General features: G+C 35.2%; 1 protein-coding gene across 2 annotated transcripts in view; it reads left to right on the forward strand.

The window, feature by feature from the left end:
* Positions 1–19,877, forward strand: part of FANCL (FA complementation group L) — a 76,222-nt gene that overhangs the window by 19,319 nt on the left and 37,026 nt on the right. For both annotated transcript variants that reach the window (XM_009237282.4, XM_002812013.5), the window contains exons 5-6: positions 396–496; positions 18,146–18,242. In XM_009237282.4, coding sequence (XP_009235557.1) covers positions 396–496; positions 18,146–18,242 — 198 coding nt within the window. The remainder of the gene's footprint in view (positions 1–395; positions 497–18,145; positions 18,243–19,877) is intronic.

The following is a 19,877-nucleotide window of genomic DNA, read 5'->3' on the forward strand; positions in this document are numbered from 1 at the left end:
AGGCCTTTCTTTAGAGGTACTTTTTAAAAAATGTATATATCAAACATCATGTTCATGGGAATAGAGTGATAGTGAAGACTTGAGGATGAATTTAACAAAAAGTTTTTTGGTTTTTTATCTCCGATAGGCATAATAGTCCAGGAGAATATTAAAATCTTAAGTTATTTTCATGGCATAAAAATTGACATTTTGCATGACCTTCAATGCAGTCCTTTAACTTTTTCTTGTCTCTTTTTCATGAGCAGGGGAATGAGTCAGCCAGATTTTCTATAAAAAAAAAAAAAGGGCACTTTTATTAGGCACTAAGAAGATAATGAAATTATGTTTTGCAGTCAGGTATTAACAGTTATTGTCTTGCATTCCACAGCCAATTCAGGTTTTCTTCTTTTAAACAGGAAGTTGCCTTAAAGAATAGACAAGAGTTGTATGCACTACCTCCTCCTCCCCAGTTCTACTCAAGCCTTATTGAAGAGATAGGAACTCTTGGTTGGGATAAGTATGTCTGTTTTAAAATATATTTTAAATGCCTTTGTTTTATACATTTTAACTTAATGTATTTCTAGTTTTAGCAATTTATACCTAATTTTAGTCAAAGTGTTTCATTGTAACTAGAGTATTTGATCCTTATTGTTTCTGTGAATTAAAGAGAGGGATATCATCATAAAAAATTACCTTACAAAGTAAAATGCTAAATATAATTTGGAAAAAATGACATTTTTATGTACACAGTAAGATGTTACCGTAATAGATACTTTCACTGAACATACAACTGTATTCTAAATTTTCCATGTTTGAAGAGTAATGCTTAGACACATGAAAGAGACTGGAAAAATTGCAGTATTTCTGGAATAATTGTAGTTATTTTTGGTTCATATACAATTTGTCATGTCTAAATTTACATATATATAACATTATAAGTGCTTTTGTAATTTGATTAGTAAATTTTGGCAACTAGGGTTTGTAAGAATCATCTAGCTTTCTTTGAAAAAAATGATTTTTTTTTTTAAACTGATGCATAAAGAAACTTAAGTTCAATAGACGTGTATACAAGTTGTTAAAACTTAATCCACATACCACCTGGAAAAAGTATGTGATGATTTGTTTGCTATTCAGTTTCTGAATTTAGCTTCCGTCTTAGTGTGGATACTTTGAAACATTACATTTATTATTAGGTGTATTATAACCTTTCTACTTTGAGCTAAAGCAGCAGTAAAGATATGCCAATTTTTAGTTCTTATCACTTCTTTTTTTTTTTTTTTTTTTTGAGACGCAGTCTCGCTCTGTCACCTAGGCTGATTGCAAGCTCCGCCTCCCGGGTTCACACCATTCTCCTGCCTCAGCCTCCCGAGTAGCTGGGACTACAGGCGCCTGCCACCACGACTGGCTAATTTTTTGTATTTTTAGTAGAGACGGGGTTTCACCGTGTTAGCCAGGATGGTCTCGATCTCCTGACTTCGTGATCCGCCCGCCTTGGCCTCCCAAAGTGCTGGGATTACAGGCGTGAGCCACCATGCCCGGCAGTTCTTACCGCTTCTTAACCATTATCAATAGTATTTTAGTATTCATTTATTATTTCCATTTAGATTGCTCTATGACTAAGATAAATCGAGGGCTAACTTAGGTACAATGTGGAAGGAATGTGCAATTTTTCACCACTAAGTTTTTCTTAATGTGTTTTAAACGTCTTATTATTCATCTGTTTTTTAGCTATTTTCTATGAGTTGGCGTTTTGATAACTAACCTAAAAAGAACCAGAAAATCAAATCCCCATTTAAAAGAGAACAAGGAACATATGTTAAGTGCAGAATATATGTCCTTTAATATATTTTATACCATTACCTGATAACTAAAGAAAAACTAAATAGAGACTGAAACATATTTTAGAGTTCCAGATTGTTCCCTTGTAAATTTGTTTCTAGAGGTGATAAAAATACACTGTGATTGTTACAGAAATAAGAATTATTTTCGTTGCCTTTGCCTTCTACTTCCCTTTATATTCCTTAAAAGGCTTTTATTTAGAACAGTTTCTCTTCTTATGTGTAGATCAATTTTTTCCCTTTTGTTTTAACCACTAAAATTTGACTGAGTGGGCCATACCTGTTTTGGTGCACCTATGTGCAGAGATAGGTTAGCTATTCCTTCAGTCATGACTTTATGTAGACTTAATTTTTTATGAATACTTCTTTACCTTACCGTTTACCTTACCGCCTCCCTGATTAAGAGTCAGTGTGTACGATCTCTACTTAAGAGCTAAGTTATTTAAATACTGGTCTTGATAAAAATTACAGCCTTAGATTTCAACTGTTAAAACCTTACTAAAATCACCATCGCATAGTGTTTCACTGTAGATGGACTGCTTAAAGTCTCTGTAATCTTATTTTATATGTTTTCTCAATTTCACCCATGGATATTAGAACCGAACTACTTTATTTTGCTCTCTTGTATAATTGCTCTTGAGGATGCCACTGACTTGGGTTAAAGGATGTTGTATGAAATAGTCCTAAGAAATGCAGTAGGGATTTTATGTTTGGATGTCTTCCATTTTATGATAATAGCACTACCTTTATGAGAAGCCATGAAAGAAGTTTTATTCTGTTTCAGATGCTAGAAAAGTCATGCTTTGCTTGACTATCCAACCTGCCACTTCATGAATAATGTGAACTATGTAATTGACTGTGTTCTCTTTGATTTGGCCTCTAGGAAAGTTAGAGTCAAATTTTTGGCACACTTTTTAGAGCCATGCTGGATATAGGATTTAAATTTCTGTATGCTAATCTTATCCGGACTTTTGTTCTCCTGTGATTCTTCTCTTCATATCAAGGGTACATGTTATCTCCGTGACTCATCACTGTTGATCTTGATCTTGATTACCTGGTTGAGGTAGTATTTGTCAGGTTTCTGCACCGTAAAGTTACTGTTTTTTTCTCTCTCTCCACACTGTACTCTTTGGAAGTCACTATACATAGCCCACACTTAAGGAGTGGGCAGTTATGCTCACACCTCTTTTAGGGCAGAGTATTTACACAGATTTGGAATTTTTCTGCTCAGATTTTGTTCTCTCTCATTTATTTATTTTTTCAGTCATTTATTTGAAATACTATGGACTCATGGATATTTATTTTATACTTTGGGTTATAATCTAATACTATTTTATTTTCTTGCTCAATTTGTTCTAGCTTTGGCCATTGAGAGCTCTTTCAGTTGGCTCCTGTGTCCTTTTGACAGGCCCCATCATTGTGGATATATATATATATATATATATATATATTTTTTTTTTTTTTAGCATGTCCTTACTTTCTGGCACTGAAAGAAATTTTGTATATTTCCTACCCTTTCCTAGAATCAGCCATTTTTCCAAGGAGTCCTGGTTGCTTTTATTTGTGAGTGGTATTAGAAACTAGGATGTGGGCACTATGGGTGCTTGTTGCTATTGGTGTGTTGTTGTTTCTAGGCCTTCTTAGCTGAAAAACGGAAAAAAAAATGTGTTTATACTAACTCATGTGTACATACTTGTAAATGTTTTTGTATATAACCATTTATATCTGTATTAAGGTAAACATGATTTTATACTGATGTCTACAACTCCAATCCATTACCATATGTAGTTTTGTAGCCCACTTGCTTGGTATATCTGAAATCTCATACTCCAACAGAGAGAAATCGAGCTCCCATTATCTGTAACCCATTTACTTAATTGTTCAGTTGCAGTATACGTGCAGAGCCCTATCAGAATTACTAATCTGTACCTCCATGGGTAACAACTTTATCAGCTATACAATGCTTATTTTTATAGTTTTTTTTTTTTTTTTGCCTTTATCGGCTTCACTCATTTTCATAGTTACTTAGGTTAGAATCATTTCCTCCGCCCTCTTTAATGTACTTCTTTCCCATATTTGTAACACAGATTGTTCTGTCACATTCTCTGTTTCATCCTACGTTCATTTTAAAAAATGATTTTAGGATCTATAGTGATGCTGCCTTTTTCTTTCCACATGAGTTTTTTGTGCCTTTTTAATTTTTCTTTATCAGTTTTGCAAGAGCCATATCAATTTTTTAAGTTTTTTCAAAGACTCAGCTGTTAGCATTGTTAATTTTCTCTATTGTATATTTTTTGTCATTAATATCTGCTTATTAAGAATTTAATTTTTTTATATTTGCTTCCTTTGTAATTTGTTGAGATGGATATGTAGGTTATTGATTTTTTTCCAATTTATCTTACTTTATTATATATTAATTTAAGGCTGTAAATTTGTAAGCAATTTTAGCTAGATCCCATAAGTTTTGATGTTATATTTTTGTTACTATCAGTTAAAAATATTAATTTTCATTGTGATTTCTTTTGACTTATTTAGTATATCTCTTAATTTTCAAACAACTGGAGATTTTTGGGTTATTGAGTTCCAGTTTAAGTCTACTTTTGTCAGAAATCATCCTTTTAATTATCTCAATACTTTGAAGTTTACTGAGGCTTGCTTTATGACCCAGCACCTTGTCAATTTTGATGTGTGTTCTATTTGATATGTGTTCTATTACAACAAGAGTATGTAATCTCTTGTTGGGTACAGTGTTTTACTTTTATTCATTCCTCACATTTATTAATTATTTGTGTCAGATATCCAATATGTTTAATGATTTATTTGTTTTTTTTTGTCTGCTTGTCCTAAGAGCTCTGGAGAGAGCTGTGTTAAATTCTCCCAATATGATTGTGAATTTTTGGAATTTTTTTGTTTCCCAAAATTTTGCCTTATGTCTATTTGCAGTTATGTTATTGAGTACATACAGATTTATAATTGCTATATCTTCCTTGTTGGTTTTCCACTTTATTATTAGGACATGTTTCTTTTCATCTCTAGAAATATTATTGTCTTAATGTCTACTTTGTTATAACTACACAAGCCAATTAGTTACATATTTTAAAAACTACTCTTTACCATTTGCATCTTTTAAAACAGATTTTAATGCTCTGTTGAAATTCTTCATCTTTTTCTCTATTTTCTTTCATAGTTTTAAAATATTTTTCTTGCTGGCAGCCACCAGAAACTGGAAGAGGCAAGGAATAGATTCTCTCCTAGAGCCTCTAGAGGGAGCACATCTTTGCTGACACCTTGATTTTTGCCCAGTGAACAGATGTGGAACCCCTGGCCTCCAGAACTATGAGAGAATAAATTCCTATTATTTTAGCCAAATATATATATATATATATATATATATATATATATATATATATATATAAAAAATGTGTGTGTGTGTGTGTATTTTTTTCTAAGTCATATATTCTGGATCCCTTTTTGTTGTTTTTATTTCTCTTTATTTCAGTCATACAGAGTCTGCAATTCCTTATTCCCCTCCTTAGTCTCTGCTGCCAAGGGTTAAATAATTTTAAAAAATATTTAAAAAGCTGTAATAAAATAACATCATAGGAAATGGGAAGAAGGATTGGGGGGTCAGGAATCATGAAGGAGGGTAGAGAAGAGAGCCTCTTCTCCTCCCCCCTTTACCCCCAAGGTTGGATTCCAACCTGGGCAGTAGGGAGAACTACCCCATATCTCTAGGTACATCCCAGTTGTAGGTGAGGTCAAAGGTCAAGGTATGAAGGTACCTGTGTGTGAATGGGAAGGTGGACAGTGTGGATTCTGTTTTCACTTTTTTGTGTATGGTTTATTGTCATATGATCTTATATTTTGGCATCCCTAATACTTTTTGAAAACTAAAGGGTTTTTTTTTTCTACTTTTCTTTATTTTCATAACTGATTCAATACAGAATTGAAATGTTCTGTAACAAAAAATGTAAAATCTTAAATCTTGTCTCTGCTCAATAAGGTAACTATTCTTTCTTTCCAAAGAACTGGTGAAAGGCGATAAATGAGGAAACTGGCTTAATTTGGAGGCATTCTAGTTAGTGTACCTTTTCTCATTGCCCCTGTTGAATTTGCCCTTGGCCATTCAGACTTCAGTGCTATGTAGTGCTATGTTTACTGTTGGATATTGCACATAAAATAGTTTAGAGGCCCCAGATGATATTATTTTCTTCTATACAGGGTTTAGCTTTTCTCTTCCTGGGAAGATAGAGTGGGAACAGATTGGCAAAGGGCACACGTGGGTTCAGGATGGGTTGTAGTTTTCATAGAGGTCAGTCTACCTCTGATTGCTGCCCTTCCTGTCTCAAGCTATAACCCTTTAGAGCTTCCAAGCAAGAGCCAGGTATATTCACTGGGATTTCCCCCTGGTAGATCCTAAACTCTAACCTTTGTGTCTCCACAAGACCTCTCAATTAGAGTTTGGGGTCCATTTTTGATAAAGCTCTATCTACTTTTTGTTAGCCTTGCTTTTAGGAGCAGTCTTTCTAGAGTTCCCACAGAGATCCTGGGGTATTCACTGAGACTTTATCTCACTGGTAGGCCCTGAATTCCAATTAATTTCTCATTGTATTATGAACTTTCTAAATCTTGTTTTTCATTGCCTTTCTGCTTGACTTTTTATCCTCTTATTCCCTACAGTTTAAGGATTTATCAGAAGTTTTGAGGGAATATTGGCAGAATGTTAGGCGAGGTTCTGGGCCTACTTTTCCCCAGATTCTGGCCTTTCAAGTCTGTTATTTTTGTCTCTCTATCCTCAAGAGATTGGCGGAAATGCTGCTTTTTTTTTTTGCCACTTAATAGCAGCTCTCTCTCTGGGCTCTTTGCCCAGATCCTTCTTCTCTTGCCCTGTGCCAGAATTGATAAATATGTTGAGGAAAATGGCTTCAGAATGTTGGCTTACTTCTCTTCTGTTCTCTCTTCTTTAGGACTTTGGCCCTTCAAGGCCTGGTCAGTTTAGCAATTCTTTGATGCTTTCAATTTTTTTCCCCCATTTTCTTTTTATCAGCCTACTTTAGTTGTTCACTGTAGAAGTGTTGGTCTTTAGCAAGCTCTTCCATTTAGGCCAGAAATAGATGTTACATATAATTTTAAGTGTACTATATTATGATATTGAGGACTGGTTGATATTTATTCATGAGATCAGGCTTTATTTATTAAGACATTAGTCTTGAGTAGGATTTGGGATGGTTGGAGCCTTTTAAATAAAATTAAGCATAACAATAGTGAGGAGAGACAGGGAAGACAAGCAAAAAGTTGAGATGCACTAGCAGCATTTCCTGCTCAGGTTATGATGAGTTTTGAGGCATTGATGTCATGGACCTAGTCATTCTTTAGGTATAGATTGATGGAATAAAGAAATATTATTTTGACTTATTTTCAGATGCTTAATGTTAATATTTGTTTTTTAGAGCATAGTTGGAAATGTAGAAAGGGTTTGGCAAGGACAGAGGAAATGTTCTAGTTTTATTTCTGTTGTGTTGAGATAGTGAGTTTGAGGCAGCCTACCTCGGTGGATCTGACATTGTTGAGAGAAGTCCAATAAGAAAAATCAGTTGAAGCATTAAGGATGTGATATGAGATTTTTGAATCACTCATTTCTTTACCCTGCTAATAATATTTATGGACTTCCTATAATGTAAGGCACTAAGGATACATAAGGCAAGACTTAAGATTCCTCATGGGCCAGGTGTGGTGGCTCACACCTGTAATCCCAGTACTTTGGGAGGCTGAGGTGGGGCAGATCACTTGAGCTCAGGAGTTTGAGACCAACCTGGGCAATATGGTGAAACCCCGTGTCTACAAAATACAAAAATAAATAAATAAATAAATTAGCTAGGTGTGGTGGTACGCACCTAGCTTCTCGGGTGGCTGAGGTGGGAGGATCACTTGAGCCTGGGTAGGTCAAGGCTGCAGGTAGCTGAGATCACACCACTGCACTTCATTCTAGGTGACAGTGAGACCCTGTCACCAAGAACAACAACAACAAAGATTCCTCATGGAACTTATATCTAGTGGAAGAGTCAGAATTTAGGTAGTTGATCATAGTAATACTGAATTATGACCACGATAAGAAGGGTAGAGTATAATTATAGGACTCTTGAGAGTTATAAGAGAAATAGTCAAGTATATAAAATATTTTATGGAGTAAGTGTTTTGTGAGCTAAATAGAAGGTGTTGTCTTTTGCTTTGTATTATAGCCATTGTTCTAATGTAGGAGAAAAAGGAACAGATTTCTAACTTTGATAATAGATGAAAGCCAAAAATAAGAATATGAATATCTCTATCATATGTCACTTATCACAATATAATTGCCTCCTTTTTTCACTAAGATTGTTACATACAGGGACTGTTGATGAAGTTTCTGTTGCGTGCCACTGACTGTGCTAGGTGCTTCATGTGTTCTTATTTAATTTCTCAGGATAAATTTTAAAATAAATGTTTTTATTTCCAACTTTTTCTATAAAACGAGTGTATATAGATGGGGCTGAGTACATAACACCACTCAGGCATTCTATGTGAATGATGCTCCCTAGAGTTGTCCCATAGGGCAGCTCCGATATGGAGCCTTTAATAAATTCTCCCCAACTACTTGGAGATAGTCACACATTGAGGGTGAAACTAATAGAAAGTATCTTACCACGAATAAAATGGACGATTTGCAAAATTAACACACCCTTGGAGAGTTTCAAAATCTGTTGCGTAGATTTGTGAAAGATTATAGTTTAATTATAGTTACTAAGGTGGATGAATGACTTTTTTTTCCCTCTCTTTTTTTTTTTCTTTTTTAAGAGACAAAGTTTTGCTGTATTGCCCAGGCGAGTTTCACACTCCTGGGTTCAAATGATTCTCCTGCCTCAGCCTCCCAAAATGCTGGGATTAACAGGTGTTCACTGCCATGCCTGGCCTAGGATGAATAAATGACTTTTGATTTAGCTGGTGTTAATCATTTGTTTTACACTGTTTAAAAATAAAGAGTGTGTTAGCAGAAGAGAAGTGGTGTGCATGGATTGTGAGAGGCCAAAGAAGATAATTCTGTTAGTGTTAATCCATTACTGTCTGGTAGAGTGACAAAACCTATCAACTTTATTTTTATGGCTTAACTCTTAAATTAGGTCTGGTACACACATACACTGATAAAATTGGGTTTCAGGACCTGCTTATCTAAAGCTGAGACCTGAACTGTGCTGTCCGCATATTAGAATTGCTACTGTTTAAGGCCCCACTTGAGGAGCTGGCTAAATTCTTAATTTAAATTATCTTTTGAAATGACACACAGTGATTTGCATGACAGATTGATTTAAATGTATTTTCAGAATCTTAATGATTTCTAGACTCTGTCAATAAGTCTATATTTTCCTTACACTCTAAATAATAATCTTGTAGATTTGTCAGTATAATCATAAAATCTGATAAAGAAAAATCCTTGTTAGATAATGCTGGCCTTGCTGTGTTTTTTAATTACATATTTGGTATTTCTAATCAACTCTGTAGGATTAGACATTATACAAATTCTAAGTTGGAAAAGAAAAAGACATATTTAAAATAAGATGAAAGCTTCCCTTTCTTTCCTTAGAAAAAAATATGGAAATAATATTGAGAATTAGTAGTTGACCTTAAGTTTGATTGCTATTGTTATAATTTCTGTTCTTGTTTCAATTTCTATAAAAACACAGTCAAAACAGCAACTTCCCCAAAGGTTAACATGAAGATGGTATGACAGGTCTGGGTTATTTTGGGTGTAACACTGGCTCACAAAGGTAAGTGATACAAAATGATGTCTTGGTGGGTTTCTGTTAACTTCTGCCCATGTTTTACAGAATGGCCTATTAAAAAAATAAGAATTAAACAGTCCTTTGTGTTTAACAAGATTTTCTGTTGGGTATTAAGAGTATCCTGGAGTTAAAAGTACCAAATACTTTTGCTTTGAGTAGCTTATCATGCATACCATTTTGCCTAGGACAGCCCTAATTTATGCTTTTTGTCTTGGCCCCTGTCAGTCTCAAAAATGTCCCAGTTTGGAAGAAATGCATATCACTTTATGATACGGTTTGGTTCTGTATCCCCTGTGTCCCCACCCAAATCTCATCATGAGTTGTACTCCCACAATTCCCATGTGTTGCAGGAGGGACCTGGCGGAAGATAATTTAATCACGGGGGCAGTTTCCCCCATACTGTTCTCATGGTAATGAATAAGTCTCAGGAGATCTGATGGTTTTATCAGGGGTTTCTGCTTTTGCATCTTCCTCATTCTCTCTTTGTCTGCTACCATCCATGTAAGACGGGACTTGCTCCTCCTTGCCTTCCACCATGATTGTGAGGCTTCCCCAGCCATGTGGAACTTTAAGTCCAGTTAACCTCTTTCTTTTGTAAATTGCCCAGTCTTGGGTATGTCTTTATCAGCAGCATGAAAACAGACTAATACAGTAAATTGGTACCAGTAGAGTGGGGCACTGCTGAGAAGATACCTGAAAATGTGGAAGCGACTTTGGAACTGGGTAGCAGGCAGAGGTTGGAACAGTTTGGAAGGCTCAGAAGATAGGAAAATGTGGGAGAGTTTGGAACTTCCTAGAGACTCGTTGCATGGCTTTGCCCAAAATGTTGATGGTGATCTGGACAGTAAGGTCCAGGCTGAGGTGGTCTCAGATGGAGATGAGGAAGTTGTTGGGAACTGGAGCAAAGGTTACTCTTGTTAAGTTTTAGCAAAGCGACTGGTGGTATTTTGCCCCTGCCCTAGAGATTTGTGGAACTTTGAACTTGAGAGAGATGATTTAGGGTATCTGGTGGAAGAAATTTCTAAGCAGCAAAACATTTAAGAGGTGACTTGGGTGCTATTAAAAGCATTTAGTTTTAAAAGGGAAACAGCATAAAAGTTCAAAAAATTTGCAGCCTGACAATGTAATAGAAAAGAAAATCCCATTTTCTGAACAGAAATTCAAGCCAGCTGCAGAAATTTGCATAAGTAACAAGGAGCCCAAATGTTAATCCCCAAGACAATGGGGAAAATGTCTCTAGGACATGACAGAGGTCTTCATGGCAGCCACCTACATCACAGGCCTGGAGGCATAGGAGGAAAAAGTGGGCACAGGGTCCCAGGACTGTGTGCAGGCTAGGGACTTGGTTCCCTGCATCCCAGCTGCTCTAGCCGTGGCTGAAAAGGGCCAGTTGTAGAGCTTGGGCCGTGGCTGCAGAGGGTGCAAACCCCAAGCCTTGGCAGCTTCCACATGGTGTTGAGCCTGTGGGTACACAGAAGTCCAGAATTGAGGTTTCGGAACCTCCGCCTAGATTTCAGAAGATGTATGGAAATGCCTGGATGCCCAGGCAGAAGTTTGCTGCAGGGGTGGGGCCCTCATGGAGAACCTCTGTCAGGACAATGCGGAAGGGAAATGTGGGGTTGGAGTCCCCACACAGAGTCCCTACTGAGGCACCGCCTAGTGTAGCTGTGAGAAGAGAGCCGCCATCTTCCAGACCCCAGAATGGTAGATCCACCGACAGCTTACACACTGTGCCTGGAAAAGCCACAGGCACTCAACGCCAGCCCATGAACTCAGCCAGGTGAGGGTGCCATACCCTGCAAAATCACAGGGGTGGAGCTGCCCAAGGTCATGGGAACTCAGCTCTTGTATCAGCATGATCTGGATGTGAGACATGGAGTCAAAGGAGATAATTTTGGAGCTTTAAGATTTGACTGTCCTGCTGGATTTTGGACTTGCATGGGGCCTGCAGCTCCCTTGTTTTGGCCAATTCCTCCCATTTGGAATGGCTGTATTTATCCAATGCCTATACCCCTGTTGTATCTAGGAAGTAACTAACTTGCTTTTGATTTTATAGGCTCATTGGTGGAAGAGACTTGCCTTGTCTTAGATGAGACTTTGGACTGTGGACTTTTGAGTTAATGATGAAATAAGTTAAGACTTTGGGGGGCCTGTTGGGAAGGCATGATTGGTTTTGAAATGTGAGGACATTTGGGGAGGGGTCAGGGGTGGAATGATATGGTTTGACTCTGTGTCCCTACCCAAGTCTCATCTTGAATTGTACTCCCACAGTTCTCATGTATTGTGGGAGGGACCTGGTGGGTGATAATTTAATCATGAGGGCGGTTTCCCCTATACTGTTCTCGTGGTAATGAATAAGTGTCATAAGACGTGATGGTTTTATTAGGGGTTTCTGCTTTTGCATCTTCCTCATTCTCTCTTTGCTGCCATCCGTGTAAGATGGGACTTATTCCTCCTTGCATTGCACCATAATTGTGAGCCTTCCCCAGCCACATGGAACCGTGAGTCCAATTAAGCTGTTTTCTTTTGTAAATTGCCAAGTCTTGGGTATGTCCTAGCAGCATGAAAAGAGACTAATACACTTTATAAGATACATTTATTGTAATAATCATATGTTCCTAGATAATTCAGAAGTTAAGTGGTTCTAGTAGAAATGTGCTGATACTTTTGTCCTTTTTAAACAATATATTATTTATCATTTAGAGTGAGTACCATTCAACTAGTTGAACTTTTCAAGTTTGTCTTGGGAAAGAGCTAACTGAGTTTTACTAAATCTGATGTGCGAACTGGGAGATTGTCAACATATATTGTTAGGTTTTTGATTAAGCCCACTATCTTAGAAGCTGATTAATGGTGATATTTTGTATAATTGTTAATGCATTTTGAAGATTTGTAACATATTGGGGAAATGGAGATTCTTGTTCATACTAAATTCATTCCAATAATTATACCAGAGCTTTAATTCTGGCTTATCTGCTGTGTGATCTTGGGCAAACTTAATCTCTTTAAGTCACATTTTTTCATTTTTTAAAGGAAGCTAATCATACCTAATAATAAAGATTTCAAAGAGGCATGTTATGTGACTCATATAGTTCCCAGTGTAAAGTAGGTGTATCAGGTTGTTGAGATACTAGTTCAACTGACTGTCAGACTGCGTGTGAGTTTTATAGTACTTAATTAGTGTTATGACTTAATTACAACCAATAATGATAATTTTCTGTAAAACATAACAGCATAGACATGAACCAGTTAAACTGAAAACCTTTATAAATAGGATGATTTTTCTTCATACATAAATCCATGTCATTGAATAACTGCAAATTATCTAGTAGTAAAAAAAATCATGTTTTTCTAGGTTGGTAATATGCTTAACAGTATTTAATTAAAACAGTTTGCTTTCAGCTATTGTTTGAAACTTACACATGAATCAGTAAATGTGAACCAGTCTGATAACATCCTTTACATTTTCATATATACATGGAACATGGTACACTGACACATACATAGGAATATAAAACTTTCATATTCCTTATTAAAAAGTGTATTATGTGTTTGGCAAGCTAAAACTTACGTGAAAAGGAGCAATGTGAGTTTGGAGAAATTTGCAGTATTTTGGGCTACAAATAATTTAGGAGAGTTCTTAGAGGAGATGAATGTTGGGATAAGCTTTGAAGGAATACACAGAGCCTTTAAAGGGAAGGAATGGTGAAGGCAAGGTTGTAGCAATAGAAATGTGCAATTTATTTTTTGACTTTGGAGTAGATCAGTTGCTCACATAAGGAGATTAACATATTAGGGCTAAACTGAGGGGTCTTGACTACGAGGCTAATGATTCTCTATATGCAGGTGGTAGGGACTCATTGAATATTTTTGAGCAAGGGATTGATATGATTAAACATGTATTTAGGAAGATTAGACACAGAAGGCAGAATGGATTGGTGTACAGAGAGGAAGTAAAGACACCCATTAGGAAGATTGTTTCTAGTAATCTAGATATGAAGTAGTTAATGCTTAAAGTTGAGAGTGACAATAAAAATGGAAACTTGGATGCTTTATTCAAACATGAAGGTCTTCAGTCTGTCTTTTGAAGCAGTCTGCCTGTTGATGTTAATACTACTTAAAGGCATCTAGATGGCTAAAGAAAATAAAAGCTAAATAACTTAAACTCTTGGTCAATATAAGTGCAATATTTTATGAGCTATATAAAACACATTTCTTCTACTTTGTTTTACTTGATAACATTCAGCTATTAACAGGGACAACTACAAAAACATTCCTGAAGCTTTATTAACAAACATTTTAAATGTTTAAAAAATTTAACTTATAAAGAAATATAGCAAATGATAAATACAAAGTAGAGTTCCAAAAGTAAAGTATTTTATTTCTTTAGATTTTATACTTCAGTTTTATATTTGCTTTGTCAATTTTAGAATATGCTTAGCTTAGTGAAAATATCTAAACTCCTTCTAAATACAAATCTTAATTCTTATTTTGTGGGCTTATTGCTAGCATTTTATTTAAAAATTTGAGCTTTCCAATGATGATAGTTTCCTAAATCATTATTTGAATGATTTATATTTTATTTAAGTGAGTAAAAGTTATTTATTTCCTGTTGTCTAAAGTGAGATGTCCAACTTAAAATAGACTTAAAAAAAATTTGGTGACATGGTCTCTCTCTTTCACCAAGGCCAGAGTGCAGTGGTGCCATCGTAGCTCACTGCAACCTCAAACTTTTGGGCTCAAGCAATGCTTCTGCCTCAGTCTCCTGAATAGCTGGAACTACAGGTGCACGCCACCGTGACGAATTAGTTTTAAAAAGTTTTTTGTAAAGATGAGGTCTCACTGTGTCGCCCAGGCTGGTCTTGAACCCTTGGGCTCAAATAATCCTCCCCTCAGCTTCCCAGAGTGCTGGGATTATAGGCATGAGTCACTGTGTCCGACATGAAATAGACTTTCTTAGACAAACTGATTTGATATCACTTGTAAGAGTTTATCACTCTTTTTTTCCTTTAAGATCTCTTCCATACACCAAACACCAAGATTTTTTTTTCTGTCATAAATTGATACAAATAGTCTCTATTAGTTATATCATAGGCTAGGCTACTATTAACAAAGAGAAATGTAAATCCTCCGTAGTTGAAACAAGGTAGAATTTTATTCATCTCTCATTTAACAATTCAGAGGTAGGCAGATGGTCAAGAGTGGGTTGGTGCCTCTCTTCACAAAGACATTCAAGAATCCAGGTTTCTTTTGTTTCTCAGTTATCCGCTGTGACTGCATTGTTCAGTAGCCACATGCAGCTATTGACATTTACATGTAAATTAACTTAAATAAAAAACCCACTAGCCACATTTTAAGTCCCTCGTAGACACATGGCTGGTGGCTACCGTTTTAAACAGTGCAGATATCTCATACCTTCATCATCACAGAGTGTTTTGTTGGTTAGTGCTTTATAGAGTGTTGTTCCTGTCCTCATGATCTTTGCTAGCTCATATTGGCCTGTCCAAGTTGTAGTCTACAGGAAAGGAGTGTAAGAGGAGGGAAGAGAGGAAAGCATAGTTCTGTTATAAATGATCCCCCAAAAGCACACATCACTTGTGCTTGTAGTCCACTGGCCAAAATGTAGTTATATGCCCCCACCTCCTTGCAAGGGCAGCTAGGACAAATCACTAGCTGGGTGAACTGGATCCTGCTAAAACTTGGTTTTGTTGAGAGTTGGGTGGGGGCAGGGATCCTATTACCAAACTGGAGAAGGTGAGTTAAATACTAGAGGGCAATTGACAATCAAGGTCACATATACTCAACCTATTAATAATCACAGTAAGGTTTCTTTCCATGCCCCAAACAAAGTGACCAGGAAGCAGCATGGGTAAAATGTACCTTGATTTTAAATGGCCATGCTGATATTAACCTAGAATTATAAATGTTTTTTACTGCTTTATTTAAATTATGTCTTAAAGTTTAACAAAATCAACCTCATGGCCATTTTGGCTTACAGGCCATATTTTTGAGCGTGGCACTTTTTCTGTAGTGTATTACCTCTCTGACTTACATTGTGGGATGATGATAATTTTATGTTATGTGATTACAAACAAAGAACTAAAGAGCTTTTATTTCTGTGTTATTTTATAGATGTTAAAAAATGATTTTAAACATTGTGATGGTGAGCAACAATGTGAAGTACAGAAAGTAGTAGGTGGTGATTTAGTTTTTTATTCCACCCCTCTTAAACGTGCATGCCTTCTCTCTCCCTCCATATATTCATCATGGTTATGAACTATTTAAGGATTATAAAGAAAAGCAGTCTCCCATATTATTTTCTATCCCCAGTCTTATTCTTTGAGACAAATACTTTGAAATATTCATGTTTACAACTTCCATGTTTCAAAATAATCTGCCTACATGCAATATTTCTTTATTTTCTTTATTATTTAGTAATGAACTGATTACTATAATGAAAAAGAATTTAGCTAATGTATTATTTCTGTTTTCCTTCTTTTTTTTTATTTTTCCATTAGCTTTACTGTTTCTTAAACCTCTTTCACGTCCATTCAATTAAAGATGGTATCTCTTGACTTTAAAATTAGCAGTTACAGATTTTATTGTTTCTAATTTTCCATTCTGGTATCTTTCCCATTTCTACTTCCCAATTTTTGTCAATTATTCATTTTAAATTGTAGTAGTCAAATATATTTACATTAGTCTCTATAACTAGAATTAAGTCTTTTAGCATTGCGTATTCCTGTATTCTAAAAATTGTAACTAGTAACAGTTTAATTTTTTACGACTACATAAATATTTTTAACTGAAAAGTTAGTGGCAGGGTAATTACAATTTTTTAACGCAGTTTTATTGTTTATAATTTGGTTTAAAATTTCTATTTCCCCCTTTTGTCATGCACTTGAAAATTCCCATAATTTCTGCCAGTATATCAGTCATACTTTCTATCCTGAACACTGCATTTTTGCCAGCTGTTTCTGCCTGGAGTCCTTGTTCTCTCTTCTTTTCTGTTTTATCAGCTAGTGCTCTTTTAACTACTCTACATTTTCCTAAAAGTTGTTGAAATTTGCTTTAATTAATACTATTCCTTCTTTTTTTGTAACTGTAGGTTTATACCTTTGAAACATTTTTTTAAATGATTAATTTTTTTGGAAGTAGAGAATATAAATGCATGTGCTTAACATCTTGAATCTGAAGTGTGGAAGTTTTAAGAGTTGGGTATTGATATATCTGAACTTTAGAGTCATATGGTAAAACGTGATAAAGACATTCTAATTTTTTTTGGAGGTGAAGTGTTTACAGATATAGCTGAAAGAAAATATAGTCATTGTTATTTTTATGTGTATAAAACACTTTCTAGAATAGTTTTACTTTTGTTTTCTAAGACCCTAGACTTTCTACAGATTATGATAAAATTTCCATTCTATTATTGAAGATAGATATCTTCAGATTTAGATATATTTTCATTACAGTGTTTCATAACTTCATTGTGCATTTCTTGAAATTAGCCCATTTTATCATTATATAGTACCTGGTCAGTATCTAAATGGCATATAGTGATATTAAAAAAATATATTTCCTAAGTTAGGAGGCTTATATTCTGAACTCCAATGGGTCTTACTATCAGCCTGGGTGATAAGTTTTACAATACTCTTAGACTACTTTTTATCTTTATAAGAGAATAGTATTGTAAAAATGTCAAAAATATCCATATGCCCAGTTCACTAGTAAATATACTGCTAAATTTGAACCTTTTTGGCAGTAGCTTACGCTACTCAAGGGACTATGTTTTTACAGAATGATATATTTCAAAAGACATTGGTTTCCATTGTAGAAAATTCATGCATTTAGAGTAACTTAAAGCCAAAACAGTTGTGCTTGTGCTATATGTTTAGAATATTAGTCATCTTGAATACATGCATAGGTTAAGTGTCAGAAGCTATATATCGTGCAGAAAGAAAATTTATTGTTAGGAGACCAGGCTGTACCTGTGCTTATACAGCATTTTCCTTAGAGGATCAATTTCAGTATATGAACAAATACCAGCTAGATTTTTATACAGTAACATTATTGATAATATAGGAGAAGTTCATTGAGGAGAAAAACAAAGGGAACATAAAAGTCTCATACTGTATGAAACTACAGAAATGGATCAAAGAGTTTGACAGGAAGTTTAATGTGTACATAAGTAGAGGCTGACAGGAACATGCTGTGTGTGCCAAAGGTTCCAGTGATGGAAAACTGAAACATAGTGCTCACTGACCACAGCATGAGCCTTGACACACATTGTAAATAATCCAGAGATGTATGACTGCATTAAGTGCTAGGCTGGTGTATGAACGGCAGTAAATCTATAGCAGCAGAAAGGGTTGGCATGCAGAAATTGCTCTGATTAATTTTTATAATGGATTAATAGGAATATAGCAAATATTTTCATTTCAAATTCTACCATCTCCAGTTCCCCTCTCCAGCCCTCCCCGGTGTGATCATTTTTTATTCTCCTCTGCTCACCAGACTTGTGTATGCAGATACCTGCTTCAGTACCATCAAGTTAAAAGCAGAAGATGCTTCTGGTAGAGAGCATTTAATCACTCTCAAGTTGAAGGCAAAGGTATGTGCCTCGTTAAACTGTTATTGTGATCAGGAAATACTTTGTGAAATGAACTCTGTGAATGCTCTCAATGTAAAGAAGTGCTAGTTGCATCTAAAAATACATATATCATGCTTTAAAACATTGATTTTGGAAAGCCTCAGAGAATTTATTCACCACGTTTCCAAAAGCCTAGACAGTTTTATGTCATATTTTAGTTCAAATTTGCTCAAAATACAGAGTTTATGACAAATACTACAAATACAATTTTATAGACTCAGAGTACCATGGTGTTAATTTTGTAACATCCTGTGTAGACGACAGTGGACACTTCCACTATCCCAAATTGTACTGAGAAAATCTTTTGCATTCAACTGTTACTGTAAATTTCTTTTGTAGTTCTTATTCTTATCTGTGATCCCCACTCCCTAACACAAACAACACATATGCATAGTTTTTTATAGTTTGTTTGCTTTGGCTGGGGTTTGTTGACTTAAGTATTTTAAGAATTTGCAGAGGTTATGCCTCTATTTATATAGATCCCTTATAGGATAGTGATCTGTAATCACAAATTTTATTGGCACAAAACATGGTTGTTTCATCTTTATTTTTTAGTTCTAAATTGTGAATCTGGACACATAAGTAAAATAAACAAGTTTAGCATATTAATCATTTATCTAGTAATCACTGGAGAAACATGAGAATTTGAAGAAAACCAGGACGTCCAACTTTTTTTTTGTTGTTGTTCTTGGAGTCATCAATCAACTCTTTTTCGGAAGATTGTAGTGATGAAAAGATCAATTGTGTTTGTCCTTTTTAAAAATGTGTCAGGCATTTAAGCTTTCCACAAGAGAAAATTAATATATAAAGCTGTACTGGATGATACAGAAAAGTTGATATCTTATAGTGGTTCTATAACAGACAGGTTGAGAAATGACTGATTCTCTTTCACACACAGAATGTGTAGGTCTAATTTTAAGATCCATATGTGATAAGTCTTGGAAAAAATTAGTGGGATGGAAATCTCATTATTTGTAAAATAAGTTAGATAATTATTTTTATTAAATTGAGAAGATTTTTATTTTCTTTTTTAGTTTGTAAAGGTGTGCTTTTTTTTTTTTTAAGAGAAATTTGCCTTTATCTTTCCGAAGGGTCACATGTTGCCAGTGGCAAGGGTTCTGTCATTTCCTTCAAAGCTCTATTTGTTTATATTTTGTACCTTAGTAAAATTAGCTGTTTTTCTATGAAGACCAAAACTAAAGATTTTAAATATACCTTGTCCTCATTTTTACAAGCTCTTCTACTTCCTAAGAAGATGTTGCTGTAAATTTGTGCTGCTTTTAACTATACCTACAAGATTTTAATCCAAGTTGATGACATGTAGTTCATTTATTGGTAGTATTCAGAGTGAGGATGTGACAATTTAATATGGTCCATTTTGTCTGCTTTTTTCTATACTTTTTCAGGGTAGATAAGATGATGCTTTTAGTATTTCTCTGGAGAATATTTTCCAGGGTCAGTTTTGCAACATCTATAGTTACGAAGCACTTTTATGGATACTCTTGTGAAAGAGAAGAGAAAGCTTTATTTAAGCTGGGAAGGAATTTGGCAAAAAAAAAAAAAAAAAACTGTTTTGGAAAAACAAAAGTATTTAAC

The sequence above is a fragment of the Pongo abelii genome, chromosome 12 (assembly GCF_028885655.2).
Source record: "Pongo abelii isolate AG06213 chromosome 12, NHGRI_mPonAbe1-v2.0_pri, whole genome shotgun sequence".
Lineage (NCBI taxonomy): Eukaryota > Metazoa > Chordata > Mammalia > Primates > Hominidae > Pongo > Pongo abelii.